At 45.0% G+C, this 15,802-nt stretch overlaps 1 protein-coding gene across 2 annotated transcripts in view; it reads left to right on the top strand.

Annotated features, from left to right (window-relative positions):
• The window catches only part of ankrd13b (ankyrin repeat domain 13B), a 397,630-nt gene that overhangs the window by 310,325 nt on the left and 71,503 nt on the right, over nt 1-15,802 (top strand). For both annotated transcript variants that reach the window (XM_078224856.1, XM_078224857.1), the window contains exon 5: nt 11,837-11,980. In XM_078224856.1, coding sequence (XP_078080982.1) covers nt 11,837-11,980 — 144 coding nt within the window. The remainder of the gene's footprint in view (nt 1-11,836; nt 11,981-15,802) is intronic.

Consider the following 15,802-nt stretch of genomic DNA (forward strand, 5'->3'; position numbering starts at 1 on the left):
GCTTCCTCGAAAACTCCAATAAATTAGTCAGACACAATTTCCCTTTCATGAAGCCATGCTGACTTTGCCTGATTAGATTATTATTTTCCAAATATGCTGCTCTTACTTCCTTATTAATCGACTCAAACATTTTTTTCAACAATAGATGTTAGGCTAACGGGCCTCTAGGTAACTGCTTTTTTCCTCCCTCCCTTTTTGAATAGGGGTGTCATGTTGGCAGTTTTCCAATCCTCCAGTACTTCTCCAGAATCCAAAGAATTTTGGAAAATTACAACAAATGCATCCACTTTGTAGCTAGTTCTTTTAGGAAACTCTCCCTAATGCACTCTGTGGATTTGTTGTCATAGCTACCCTTTCCAACTTGATGAACCCCAATCAACATGAAGATTAAAGTCACCCTTAATTGTTGCTCTATTATTTTTACATACTCTGACGATTTGCTGATTTATATCCTCTCCTACAGTGTGGCTGCTGTTTGGGAGTCTATATACTGCTCCTACCAATGTCTTCTTTGTCTTGCTGTTTTTTTACCTCTACACAAATTGACTACATCATCCAAGCCTAGATCATCTCTCACAACAGACCCCATTTCATCTCTTATTAAGAGTGCTACCACACCAACCTTTCCTCCCTTCCTGTCTTTCTCAAGGATCCAATATCCCTGGATATTAAGCTCCCAGTTGCGATCTCATTTTAACCGTATCTCTGTAATGGCTATGAGATCATTTCTGTTTACCTCGCTTTGCGCTGTCAGTTTGTCTACCTTATTCCGAATGCTTTGTGCATTAAGATACAAAATCCTTTAGGCTTGTCTTCTTGCCATCTTTAATCATCTTAGCTTTTCTTTGTACTGTGGCCCTATTTTCCCCTCACCCTTGATTACCCTGTCTCCCATTTTTTGCATTTCACTGTTCTTACTTTTATTACTGTCCTTGCTTCTCTTTCCCTTGTCACCCTGCTTAGGTTCCCATCCCCCCTGACATTCTAGTTTAAACCCCTCCCCAATCACACTAGCAAATACTTGTCCTAGTCCTGTTCCTGCCCAAGCCCGTCCAGTTGGTACTGGTCCCGCCTACTCCAGAACAGGCCCCAGTGTCCTAAGAATCTGAAACTCTCCCCTTCACACCATCTTTCCAGCCACATATTGATCCGATACATCCTGGAATCTCAACTCTGACTAGCACATGGCACTGGTAGTCATCCTGAGATCACTACCTTTGAGGTCCTACTTTTCAACTTACTTCCAAACTCCTAACTTTTAGGACCTCATCACTTTTTATTACCTATGTCATTTGTACCAGCGTGTACCATGACCACTGGCTGTTCACCCTCCCCCTCCAGAATGTCCTGTCGCCGCTCTGAGACACCTTTGACCCTAGCACCAGGGAGGCAACAAACCATCCTGGAGTCTCATTTGCGGCCACAGAAATGCCTATCTATTCCCCTTACAGTTGAATCCCCTATAACTATCATATTTCCACATTTTCCCCTCCTTCCTGTGCAGCATTGAATTGGGCTGTTACTCCTTTTCCCTAAGAGGCCATTCCACCCCCCCCCCCCAACAGTATCCAAAGTGGGATATATGTTTTGCAGGGGAGTGGCCCTAGGAACTTTACACATTTCAATGAGATTACCTCACATTCTTCAAAACACCAGAGAATATAGGTCTTTTCTATTTAATCTCCCCTTATTACTTATCTCTATTAAGTTTCCCCTTACACCTCTCTGCTCTAAGGTGAACAATCCCAGTCATTGCTAGCTGCATCCCTCTTCCCTCGCATCATTTTAATAAATTTCCTTTGCAATCAATTGTGTTCAATCATTTCTATTTGCTCCTGCCTGCTTTAGTCACATAAGGAAGCCTGCAATGATCTGAAAATGCTAGCTAAGGAGATAGCTGTGCATCTTAGCCACATTTACCCGACAGCAGTGTGACCAAGTGACATTCTGTCACACACATGGCGTAACGCTGCCACCTCTGGAGACACAGAGAATTACCAAAATAAAGTGAGCACGAAAACCAACGTTGCTTAATTGTTTCCAGCAATGAGAAGATTACAATGCAAATTGGCACTTTCTACAGCACCAGGCGTCAAAACAAAATAGTCCACTTCAAGTGAGAGGAATAAAAAATTTGCATTTATATAGCACATTTCAAGGCCTCTAGCCATCCCAGGCCATAAGATCAGAAGACATAGGAGCAGAAGTAGGCCATTCAGGCCATCGGGTTTGTTCCAACATTCAATGAGGTCATGGCTGATCTGATATAATCCTTAACTCCACTTTCCCATCTTATCCCCATAACTCTTGATTCCCTTACTGATTACAAATCTGTCTATCACAGCCCTGAACATACTTAACGACCCAGCCTCCACAGCCCTCTGTGATAAAGAATACCACAGATTCATGACCCTCTGAGAGAAGAAGTTCCTCCTCTCCTGTCTCTGAAATGGGCAACTCCTTACTCTGAGATTATGCCCTCTGGTCTTGAAATAAGTCGGCAGAGGTCAGTGTCCCTTCACCAGGTTCCCTTTTATTTACAAACTCTATTTCAGTTTATAGAGTGTTACAAGCTCTGAGCCAGCATTCGGAGTACCAGGAGACCTGACACACCCAGTTATATCTACAACAAAGGCTCCCTGATTGGACAAGCAATAAAGAGCTCAATCAAGGACATCTTTTGTTGTCCAACCAAATAAACGAAATCAAACTAACTTAGGGACAACTCAAAAGGGGTAGCTCCTTAAAAGGAGGGGAACCGCCCGAAACAAAAGACAAAGCGGAAAGGAAACTTAAAACATCAAATTAAAATGCGATTAAAGGGGTCAATAATACACCCCAGTCCCTGCGGTGCCCAGCGGGCACGGAAGGCATCAACGGTGCCCTCGGATACTGCATGCTCCCTTTCCAGGGTTACCCAGCCGCGAATATAGCCATGGCAGAGAGGCAGACAGTCAGGTTGGACGACCCCCCCTCGGTCACCCACTGCCTGGACTTGTAGATTGTCTCCTCAATCAGGAAATTCATATTCTAAGAGGTGAACCTCAATGACCTTATTTAAGTCATTACACGTCTTAGACGTTTCCAAAAGGGGAAACAACCTCTCAGCATCTAACGGTCTAACTGGTGTCTCGTATAGTTTTAGCAAGACTTTTCTATATTTGTACACTATTCCCTTTGAAATATACACCAACATTGCATTTGCCTTCCCAATTACCTGCTGAACTTGCATGCTACCTCTTTGCATGAGGGCCCCCAAATCCCTCCGTGCTATGGCTTTCTGCAGTCTTTCTCTGTGAAAAAATAATATTCAGCTCCTTTATTCTTCCTTCCAAAGTGCACCGCATTTTCCCACATTGTATTCCATCTGCCAAGTCTTTGCCCACTCACTTAACCTGTCTGTACCCCCCTGTAGACTCTGTTTCATCCTCACTACTTACCTCCCCATCTATTCTTGTGTCAAACTTGGCCAGAGCACATTCACTTCCATCGTCCAAGTCACTTTACAGCCAATGACGTTCTTTTGAAGTGTAGTCACTGTCCGACAGATGCAGCAAGCTCCCAACAAACGGCAATGTTTTAATGACCAGTTAGTTTTTTTGGTGTCATGTTGGTTGAGGCATTTTGCCCAGGGCACCAGGAATAAATCCCCTGCTCTTCTTCCAAAGAGTGGCACGGGATTTTTTACATTCACCTGAACTGAAAAAGATCATAAGGTACAGGAGCAGAATTAGGCCATTCAGCCCATTTAGTCTGCTCCGCCATTCAATCATGGCTGATACGTTTCTCAAACCCATTCTCTCGCCTTTTCCCCATAACTTTTGATCACCTTACCAATCAAGAACCTATCTCTCTGTCTTAAATACACTCAATGACCCGGCCTCCACAGCCTTCTGTGGCAATGAATTCCACAGATTCACCACCCTCTGACTGAAGAAATTCCTCCTCATCTCAGTTCTAAAGGGTCATCCCTTTACTCTGAGGCTGTGCCCACGGATCATAAACTCTCCTACTAATAGAAATATCTTCCCCCACATCCATTCTATCCAGGCCTTTCATTATTCTCGATGAGATTCCCCCCTCATCCATCTAAACTCCATCGAGTACAGACCCAGAGCCCTCAAACGCTCCTCATATGCCAAGCTTCTCATTCCCGGGATCATTCTCGTGAACCTCTTCTGGACCCTCTCCAAGGCCAGCACATCCTTCCTTAGATATGGTGCCCAAAATTGCTCACAATGTTATTGGGGTGTTCCACAATGACCTCTCACCCCTGGAACCCAGATTTAGATTCTTGCCCGGTCTGAATGGGTGGGAATCTTCTTGCAATAAGAGGAGACACAAACTGAGGGTTTTTTTTAATACTTCTTCTCTCACCAGCACACAATTCCAATGCATTAAAGTAAATGTTGGTAGATCATGGCTGGGGGAGCACAGAGGCAGAAAGCCTTGCCAGGAGTTTTGATTAAAAGTGAGAATTTGATAGCAATGTCGGAATTTCACCGACACGCCCGCTCCAGAACTGGGGCAGGCGAGGCTCGCAGAACGGCACTCTCCGTTGGCCTCGGGCGGGATCTGATGAGCCTTGGGAGGGAGAGGCAGTAAAATTCCAGCACACAGGTCTACTAGGGCACTACATTACTCAGTGTTATAGAATCTCAGCACCCATCAGCTTCTCGAAAATATATTTTTGTTACAATAGAATTTAGTTAGACTTAAAGGATTGATCGTGTTTGGAAAAGGGAATCAAACATTGATAAAATGTACAGCAGATACGAACAACAGTTTTCCATTAGCCCCCCGCTAGCTTGTAATAATGTACCTTGAAACATTACGACTGCCCAAGAGACCCCTGGAGATGAACAATCTGTTACTTCACTTCAGCCAGAATTGAGATTAAGGAGAAGGGAATGAAAATATCCTGAGGGTGCGGGCAGGTGTACGGAGAGCTCATTTTGTACTCTGATTATATAGGGCTGCCAACCTGTACCTTTGATGAGAAAGCTCTGTCATTCTGCCAAGGCCACATGGCATTGGTGACACATTCCAAAGCACCCGGCTACAGGACACACCTGTGACACAATTTCCCCTTGGTGCTTTCAAGACTTCAAAGTGGCTGGAACTCCGCTGACAGCTCGCTTTGGAATAATTGTTTACATGCTGACCTTGAAAGCTGAAAACCCATTAGAATAGTGGCAGAAATCAATCCAATTAACTAACTGTACCAAACAAATTATCCTTCAGTTAAGAAAACGTTGTTATTGGTGTGTTTACAGAGTCCTGACATCAACATGGCCGAGAGGTTAGCACCTCTGCCTGGGCCACACACACTTTGTGTACAACTTTGATATTGATTTACAGAGCAGTCCTTGCTGACTAAGTAAAAAGTAGATGACACAATCATCTTCAGCCATTTCCACCCAGGTTTTAATACCCACATCTTCCTACCTCCTTCCAATCTCATTTCCTCCTGCGTTTAACCCCAGGAAGGCTCTTCCATAAGTCACTTAGCACTGCATTTTCAAACTCCCAACTGTACAAATTTTGACCCTTTGTCCTTTAAACATCGATTTGCTCAACCAATTGCTCTACCTTTGATACCCTCAAAATGAACCAATCTCTGTCCCAATCCTGGTTACCACATGGTATTGCATTAATCTTTGCTCTCACCAGAGGTGCAAATTTGAGAGTGTATCTGGCAGACAACTGGTTGAACCATACACCACATCTGATTTGATTGCCCCGAGTGCTATTGGTCTCACTCCCTTTGCCAAAAAAACCCACTACTCCAAGATCTTCTTACAACTCAAAAGTTGTCAATGGGAGTTTGCTGTGTGCAAACTGGCTGCTGTGTTTCCCACCTTACAGTCTCTCCATTGCAGTGTACAATTGTAGCAAGACTTCCAACCTTACGGTACTGACTACTCTAAAAAAGTACCTCATGGGCTTTAAAACACTTTGAGATGTCTGGTGGTCACGGAAAGTGCACGTTTTAATTGTCTTTCTATTATAAAAACCTTGTATCAGTTTGCACTTGCTGCCACCTCTCTCGATTATCAATTCCTGTATCCATATTCATAATGACAACTGTCTTAATAGGCTTGTCACACTGTAATTACCAGCTCCCTACCTTGAACCCATTTATTTGGGGAATCTAATTCTGTGACACACAATCATATATGCAGTTGCACACTTCTACCATTACTTGGCGCTTCAGATCATAGAAATCATAGAAACCCTACAGTACAGAAAGAGGCCATTCGGCCCATCGAGTCTGCACCGACCACAATCCCACCCAGACCCTACCCCCCTATCCCTACATATTTACCCACTAATCCCTCTGACCTACGCATCTCAGGACACTAAGGGCAATTTTTAGCATGGCCAATCAACCTAACCCGCATATCTTTGGACTGTGGGAGGAAACCGGAGCACCCGGAGGAAACCCACGCAGACACGAGGAGAATGTGCAAACTCCACACAGACAGTTACAGGTCCCCCACTATATAGCACCAGATGCTGTCTTTTGGAACACTGTCCTGTATATGTGGGATGGCACGGTGGCCCGGTGGTTTGCACTGCTGCCTCACAGTGCCAAGGACCCAGGTTCAGTTCCGGCCTCGGGCCGCTGTCTGTGCGGAGTTTGCACGTTGCCCCCACGTCTGTGTGGGTTTCCTTTGGATGCTCCGGTTTCCTCCCACAGCCCAAAGATGTGTGAGTTAGATGGATTGATCATGCTAAATTTCCCCTTAGTATCAGGGTGATAAGCAGGTTAAATACGGGGATTGGGGAATAGGGCTTGGGTGGGATTGTTGTCGGTGCAGACTTGATGGGTCGAATGGCCTCCTTCTGTCTGCACTTACTGGATTCTCTGATTCTATGATATTCACCACAATATTTGTTCAATAGTGGCAAAAAACCACTACACACATTTGACTCTTGGTTAACATTGAATACCCACTTATGATTATAGGGCATCAAATGTGAAACCAAAGATCTTCAATTGCTTGACTAAATCCAATGCACCATTAGATTGTCCCCCAGCTAAACTGTGGTGTTCGCACTTGTAACATAGAGCTACGTTCATCAATACAAAGGCTGCAGTATGACTGGGCTCTGAAAATGGATAATTTGCACTTCCAGTAGAGCCTAAAGCAGTATTCTGACAATGGGATAATTGTCCTGACAGCCTCACTTCCTCGATCTGACCTTCAATTAAATCCTATCTTTCGGTTTGTTAAATGTGTGATTTTGTGCAGAAAATTTGAGAGGACAATCCCGGGAGCAAGGTGAAGGGTGAAATTGCATTTTTAGATCAGGACTGGTAAGGTTTATATTGAGGAGAACCTTACTTACAAAAGTCATAGTCATGGAGCGGGATTTTATGGCCTCGCGTGTCCCGAAACCTTAAAATCCCGCCTGAGGTCAACGCACCTTTCCATGGTCCACCCCTCACCTGCTCCGATTCCCATGGCGAGCGGTGCGGTAAAACTTTGGGTAGAATCATGCAGCGCTGAAAAGGCCCTTCTGCCCATCGAGCCTCCACCAACAATAACTACCACTAAAGGCACGCTAATCCCATTTTCCAACACGTGGAATCATAGAATCCCTACAGTACAGAAAGAGGCCACTCGACCCATCAAACCTGCACTGACAACAATCCCACCCAGGCCCTATCCCCGTAACCCCACTCATTTACCCAGCTAATCCCCCTGACATTAAGGGTCAATTTAGCATGGCCGATCCACCTAACCGGCACATCTCTGGACTGTGGGGGGAAACCGGAGAACCCAAAGGAAACCCATGCAGGCACGGGGAGAATGTGCAAACTCCACACAGACAATCACCCCGAGGCCAGAATTGAACCTGGGTCTCTGGCGCTGTGAGGAATCAATGCTAACCACTGTGCCACCGTACCACCCCAATATCCTTGACTGTTATGATGTTTCAAGTGCCCATCCAAATACCCATCCAAAGGTTGTAATTTTTTGGTCTCTTCAACCTCCCCAGATGGTGCATTCCAGATTCCCACCACCCTCTGAGTGAAAAAATGTTATCTCAAATCCCCTCTGAATCTCCTGCCCCTCAACTTTGCCCCCTTGTGGTTGACAATTTACATTGGTTATCAGCAAGCTTCACATATGTGGAGTTAGAGAGCTGGATTTTCTGTGGGAAGAGATGGGACCAGATTTCCAAAACACAAACACAATTCACGACTGATTTTGCTGAGTATTTTTGTTTTCTCACGCAGGGTTTTAGGTTTGCAGTGTAATTTGCAAGCTGAGATGGAATGCAGGGGCAGTGTAGATTCAGCAGCTCTGTTTCCAATATTATTTACATGCCCCTTAAATCTCACCCATCCAACCCCAATGCCCCTCTATGCCTCCTCATGCCCTCCATGGCCCTTATAGTCCCAACCCCCCACCGTCCCCCGCCCCCATCCCCATCCCCCCAATTCCCCCATGGCCTCTCATACCCCCATGCCTCCTTCATGTCTCTCAGATTCCCATGGCCCCTCCATATCTCCTCAGATCCCTATGTCTCCTCCGTACCCTCTCAGATTCCCCCATGCCCATTTCATGCCCTCCATGTATACCCGAGAGTCATTCACCCAGTATTTACTATGTACAGTTTACAGAAGCCACCAGTAGCAATGGAAATTATTTTAAATGCAGATGTAAAGAAAATAAACCCAGAACAAATTTATCAGAGTTTTGTTCAAACAGAAAAATACATGCCCTTATAGAAAAGATATTTAGTCACTTAAGTGGTCATTATGTTGTGCAAACAAACAACCAATTAGCCAGAAACCACATCAAAGGCAGGCTATGTTATTACAAACTCGCAAAACTGTCAATCATTCACTTAGCACTGTCAATAGAACACCTGCTGAGCTCAAGATATTGCTAGATTTTGGAGCTCAGTCAAGCATTTAGGGGGGGGAGACAGTGGCATTGTGGTAAGGTCATTGGATTTGTAATCCAGAGACCCAAGTTAATTCTTTGGGGACAAGGGTTCAAATCCCACCAAGGCAGCTTGGTGGAATATGCATAGAGTTAATCAATCTGGGATAGAAAGGTAAAGTTAAAGTTTATTTATTAGTCACAAGTAAGGCTTGCATTAACACTGCAAAGAGGTTACTGTGAAATTCCCCTAGTCGCCACAGTCCGGCGCCCGTTCGGGTCAATGCACCTAACCAGCACGTCTTTCAGACTGTGGGAGGAAACTGGAGCACCCAGGGGAAACCCACGCAGACATGGGGAGAACTTGCAAACTCCACACACACACACACACAGTGACCCAAGCTGAGAATCGAACCTGGGTCCCAAGGCGCTGTGAGACAGCAGTGCTAACCAGTGTGCCACCGTGCCACCCAGTAGTCTCAGTAATGGTGACCATGTCAGGTAGTCTCAGTAATGGTGACCATGAAACTATCATTGATTGTTGTAGTTAAACACTTTCAGGTGAGGAAAATCAGGGAAAGATAGTGAACTTTGATGGCCATGGCAGATTGCATTTATTCAATGATGAGTAACCATGTATCATCTAAGATATCAAGTGTAAACTATCTGTTTCTCTCCATTTGCAAGTTAAACACCGCACTGTAACAACACAATAAATGAAGTATTGTTGGATAAGGAGCATATTGTGTGCTTCGTATCAGAGATCTGGGATATTAATACTTGTACGCGATAGTTATATAAACTGCTGCCAACATTTTTCTGCACACCATTACTCCCCACCATGCAGCTTGGAATTTAAACTGACGGATCAGAGTGCCAAGCGCTCTAGAGATAGAATCGGTGTGAAGTGAACATCTTACTAGTTACGCTTCCCTGCCCAAAAGTTTAATAAGTGAATGCTAATAACGTCTTAAGTAACAGGAGGCCCTGCATGCCATGGAGCCAGACTCAGCACATCGGGAAGTGTGACTTTGAGGTGGTATTTGAAACTGCTGCCGTGCTGACAGTGTGAAGAGGAATCAATTTGCAGCATTGGCACAGGTTACAGCAGTGGGTCGGGGTTGAGTGATGGGCTGCCGCCGCTCCAGTAACTTCAGGCTGCAAAGTGGGAGCGTGTCAGAGCTGGATTGTTCATCCGAGCTGTGCAAAATGTGATAAGAGCCTGGAGCAACTTTATTCATTCCCAGCAATTCCATTAAGGAAAAGCCTATGGACTGAACTGAAACGGTGCCTACATTTCTGGGGTGTAAAAATGGATCTACTGTGGCTAACAGCCCTGAATAATACATGGAGTGCTGTTAAATGTCTCACTTATGATTAATTATGTTTTTTTCTATAACTGAACACAATTTTTAAAGAGATTTTTCAGGCTATTTCTGCTTCTATTTTCACTTCACGTATCCGTCCCAATCTGTAAGATTTTTTTAAGTGATTTGATAATTAGTGCTCTCTATTTCCTGATGGGCTGTCTATGAGAATCCTTTCATGTGATTGGCTACTTAAACCACTTGTTTGTATCACTGCGGCTCGACACTGGGAATCCCCTGGGAATTAAACAATGTTGCAATCAATTACACATTGGGAGAGATAAAGTTCTCACCACGGATTGGTCAATGTTTCAGCAAGGTTGCCTTCAAGGCCAGCGAGAAGTGCCCTTGCATTGCTGGTGATTGCAAAATCTGAGTCAAGGATATGTGATCATAAATGTATTGGCCTACTGGGCTCCCAGTTCATAGAACTGAACTAGAATCTAAATTTGCCATGTGTAAACTGGCAACTTTCTGATGTGGGCACGAACTTCGTTCACTCGTCCAGTACAAAGATGTGCCGGTTAAGTGGATTAGATGTGCTAAATTGCCCCTTAGTGTCCAAAGATATGTAGATTAGATGGGATTAGCCATGGTAAATGTGTGGGATGGAGGTGGGGGGCGCAGGGGGGGAGGGGGGAGGCCTGGGAAAGATACTCTGTCAGAGAGTCGGTGCAGACTTGATGGGCCGAATGTCCCCTTCTGCACTGTAGGGATTCTGTGACTTCACAGAATCCTACAGTGCAGAAGAGGCCCTTCAGCCCATCGAGTCTGTACCAATGCATGAAAGGCCCTGACCTGCCCACCAAATCCCACTTGCCAGCACTTGGCCCATAGCCTTGAATGCTATGACGTGCCAAGTACTCATCCAGATATTTTTTAAAGGATGTGAGGCATCCCGCCTCCACCACCCTCCCAGGCAGCGCATTCCAGACCGTCACCACCTGCTGGGTCGGAAAACCTTTCCTCAAATCCCCCCTAAACCTCCCACCCCTCACTTTTAACTTGGTGTCCCCTCGTAACTGACCCTTCAGCTAAGGGGACCAGCTGCTCCCTATCCATTCTGTCCATGCCCCTCATAATCTCGAACGCCTCAATTAGGTCGCCCTTTCAGTCTTCTCTGCTCCAATAAAAACAACCCAAGCCTATCCAACCTCTTTTTATAACTTAAATGCTCCATCCAGGCAGCATCCTGGTGAATCTCCTCTGCATCCCCTCCAGTGCAATCACATCCTTCCTATAACATGGGGACCAGAACTGCACTTCCAATGTCAGTATATAGCAATCAAAAATAGTTTTTAAATAATTACAATTTTAATGTTAAAGATGTTGAAGAGACATTATTCAATTAACCTATCAGGTTGTATCAGACCTGAGATAACTGTTGTGATGGAATGTGCTGGTGATTAATATTACTGGGTCCACTTCTCTCTTCATTGCAACATATAAGTTTGTCTGTATTGGTGGCATCTTTACTGGATGACTAAACACGATTTATTCTGCAGAAGAGCATTGTCTACACAAATCTGAATGCTAATGATTTTCTCGCATGGTTGACTGTTGCAGTGCCCCTGGTCTCTAAGATCTGCCCGAGTGATACTTACAGAGTTTGGAAAAGTGGACAGAATCTGCGGGTTGACACGACATTGCTGGGCTTTGATCACATGACCTGGCAGCGGGGGAATCGCAGCTTTGTCTTCAGAGGACAAGGTCAGTTTTAATAAAAGGGACCTTCGCATTGGTGTTGGCTTGAAATCCACGAGGAAGCAAATGTGCGCAATTTCTTAAGTGCTACAAAATCCTTCATTCGTAGGCAGCCCTTCATCACGCTGTGCTACTGTAAGATATTACCACACAACATGTCACTACCCCTTTCTATGTGGAATCCTTTCATATTCTCCCTGTGCATAATATTTAAGTAAGAAGTCTCACAACACCAGGTTAAAGTCCAACAGGTTTATTTGGTAGCAAATACCATAAGCTTTCGGAGCAATGCTCCTTCGTCAGATGGAGTGGTCTCTGTTCTCAAACAGGGCACAGACACAGAAATCAAATTACAGAATACTGATTAGAATGCAAATCTCTACAGCCAGCCAGGTCTTAAATGCACAGACAATGTGGGTGGAGGGAGCATTCAACACAGGTTAAAGAGATGTGTATTGTCTCCAGACAGTACAGCTTGTGAAATTGTGCAAGTCCAGGAGTCAAGCTGTGGGGGTTACTGATAATGTGACATAAATCCAACATCCCGGTTTAGACCGTCCTCATGTGTGCGGAACTTGGCTATCAGTTTCTGCTCAGTGACTCTGCGCTGTCGTGTGTCGTGAAGGCCGCCTTGGAGGACGCTTACCTGAAGATCCAAGGCTGAATGCCCGTGACTGCTGAAGTGCTCCCCCATCTCTTTAACCTGTGTTGAATGCTCCCTCCACCCACATTGTCTGTGCATTTAAGACCTGGCTGGCTGTAGAGATTTGCATTCTAATCAGTATTCTGTAATTTGATTTCTGTGTCTGTGCCCTGTTTGAGAACAGAGACCACTCCATCTGACGAAGGAGCATTGCTCCGAAAGCTTATGGTATTTGCTACCAAATAAACCTGTTGGACTTTAACCTGGTGTTGTGAGACTTCTTACTGTGCTTACCCCAGTCCAACACCGGCATCTCCACATCATAATATTTAAGCCTTTTTATGTGCTCTCAAGGAGAGGTCCGAATAGTAGAGTCGTAAGTCATCCATAGAATCAAAGAATGGTTGCAGAACACAAGGAGGCCATTGTGTCTTATGTTCCTGCCAGCAGAGGTGGCACGGTGGCGCAGTGGTTAGCAGTGCTGCCTCACAGCACCAGGGACCCGGTTCAAATCCGGCCTTGGCTTACTGTCTGTGTGGACTTTGCACGTTCTCCCCGTGTCTTCGTGGGTTTCCTTCGGGTGCTCCGGTTTCCTCCCACAATCCAAAGATGTGCAGGTTTTGTGGATTGGCCATGTTAAGTATGGAGGCTCACCGGGATAGGACAGGGGAAAGGGCCTGGTTATGATACTCAGAGAGTCAGTGCAGACTCAATGGGCCGAACGTCCTCTTCTGCACTGTAGGGATTCTCTGATGCTCTGTAGGAGCTACTCAGCTAGTCCCACATCCCAGTATTTTCTTTCCAGCACTGTAATGCCTTTCTCTTCCAATCATTTTCCAATTCCCTTTTGAAAGCCAAGATTAAATCTGCCGTCAGCACATTCTCAGGTAGTGCATTCCAGACCCTAACCACTCACTGCACAGAAAGAATTTTCCTCCTTTTGCCATTCCCTCTTTTGTCAGTCGCCTTAAATCAGTGTCTCTGGTTCTCGATCCATCTGCTAATGGGGACAGTTTCTCCACATCTGAAATGTCCAGGCCACTCATGATGATGAATACCTCTATCAATTCCCTCTCAACCTTCTATGTTTCCATAAATGTCTTCACCCAGAGAGTGCTGAATGTGTGGAATTCACTACCACCGAATGTAATTAAGGCCAAAATGTTGTCTGATTTCAAGAAGAAATTAGATACAGCTCTTGGGGCTAAAGGAATCAATGGATATGGGGGGAAAAGGGGATCAGGATATTGAATTCGATGATCAGCCATGATCAAAATGAATGGTGGAGCAGGCTCGAAGGGCCAAATGGTTTCTTCCTGCTTCTAGTTTCTATGTTTCTGTCCTAAAGAGGACAGCCCTGAATTCTTTGAGCTATCCTTGTAACTGAAGTCCCTCGTCTCTGGAACAATACTCATAAATGGTGTAATTGTACCTGTCTCTACCATCTCCTCTGACACCCACCCTCCCCCCTCCCCCCCCTGCCCCCCACCCACTATGATTGCTGGGGCGGGCGGGACGGGAAAATTCCCCCTATGACTCTATGACTCTCCCTTTGTCTTGACCAATTATTTTCTTCAATGCCCCAAGCAAAACTTCAAAAGATCTTAATTATCTGTGAAGAGTTTTGGATGATTTGAGGTTGCGAAAGGTGCTATATAAAGATATAAAGACAAGTCTTTCTTTTCTTTACAATGGAAAATGAATTTCATTCAGCAGACCAAAATTATTCCATTTTTTGTTGCCTTGGAAAGGCTGCTCTTTGAAGACTCATCTTTAACCATTGGCCACCTTCATTGCTAATCAAAACCAATGCTTTTTTTTATTCATTCGTGGGACATAGGCGTCGCTGGCTGACCAGAATTTATTGCCCATCCCTAGTTGCCCTTGAGAAGGTGGTGGTGAGCTGCCTTCTTGAATCGCTGCAGTCCATGTGCTATGGATTGACCCACGATGCCGTTAGGGAGGGAATTCCAGGATTTTGACCCAGCGACTGTGAAGGAATGGCAATATATTTCCAAGTCAGGAAATACTTGGAAATTATTCCAAGTATGAGTGGCTTGGAGGGGAACTTGGAGGTGGTATTCCCATGTATCTGCGACCCTTGTCCTTCCAGATGGAAGTGGCCGTGGGTTTGGAAGGTGCTGTCTAAGGATCTTTGGCGAATTGCTGCAGGGCATCTTGTAGATAGTACACACTGCTGCTACTGAGCGTCGGTGGTGGAAGGAGTGGATGTTTGTGGATGTGGTGCCAATCAAACAGGCTGCTTTGTCCTGGATGTTGTCAAGCTTCTTGAGTGTTGTTGGAGCTGCATCCATCCAGGTAAGCGGCGGAGAGTATTCCATCACACTCCTGACTTGTGCCTTGTAGATGGTTGATAGGCTTTTGGGGATCAGGAGGTGAGTTACCTGCTGCCAGATTCCTAGCCTCTAACCTGCTCTTGTGGCCTCTGTGAGGTGAATCCAGTTGAGTTTCTGGTCAATGGTAACCCGAAGGATGTTGCTATGATCACCTGTAACCATTGGCACATTTCTTGCTAATCAAAGTGGTTTTTTTTGTTCCTTTGAAAATAGTCATCGTTAAACTTGAAGACCACTCTTCACTCTTTTCATTAGTAACGCTCAGTGAGTTGCTGTTTCATTGCCATTCATACATTCTGAAGCTCCATAGGAGCGTGGAATCTATAATTGCAAGCCAGTCAGTCAACATAAATAAGAACAAAAGGGAATGAGCCAGTGAGCTGGCTCCTTTATTGTCTAAAAGGGCAACTGTCAGCCCCATAATGTACTGCTGCTATTTGGTTCACAGTCAGCTCAAAATATTATGTCAAAGAAAGTCATCAAGTTATCCCCAGAACTGACTGTGCGTTAACTAAAAAAAGGAAATGGAGCAACATAATATGAGGCTGTCGTGATAATCAAGTGAGCTTGCTCGTTGGAACTCATTGAATTTACTCTGTAAAATTGTAGCTCTCCATTCGCTTGGTAATTTAGAAGATTTCAAGATCTATCTTAAAATGCAAAAAAAAACCCCACAAATTACCTGGTGCTAAAAATGCACGGAAGGATTGCACAGTCTGCCAGGGCAACCAGCTGTCACTGACACGTCTCACACTCTCTGTAACAGGTTGTTGAATTTGGCCAGACCTCTTGGCAAAGGTGGTTTGCAGTGAATTATTCACTTCCTGA

This window comes from Mustelus asterias, chromosome 12 (assembly GCF_964213995.1).
Source record: "Mustelus asterias chromosome 12, sMusAst1.hap1.1, whole genome shotgun sequence".
Lineage (NCBI taxonomy): Eukaryota > Metazoa > Chordata > Chondrichthyes > Carcharhiniformes > Triakidae > Mustelus > Mustelus asterias.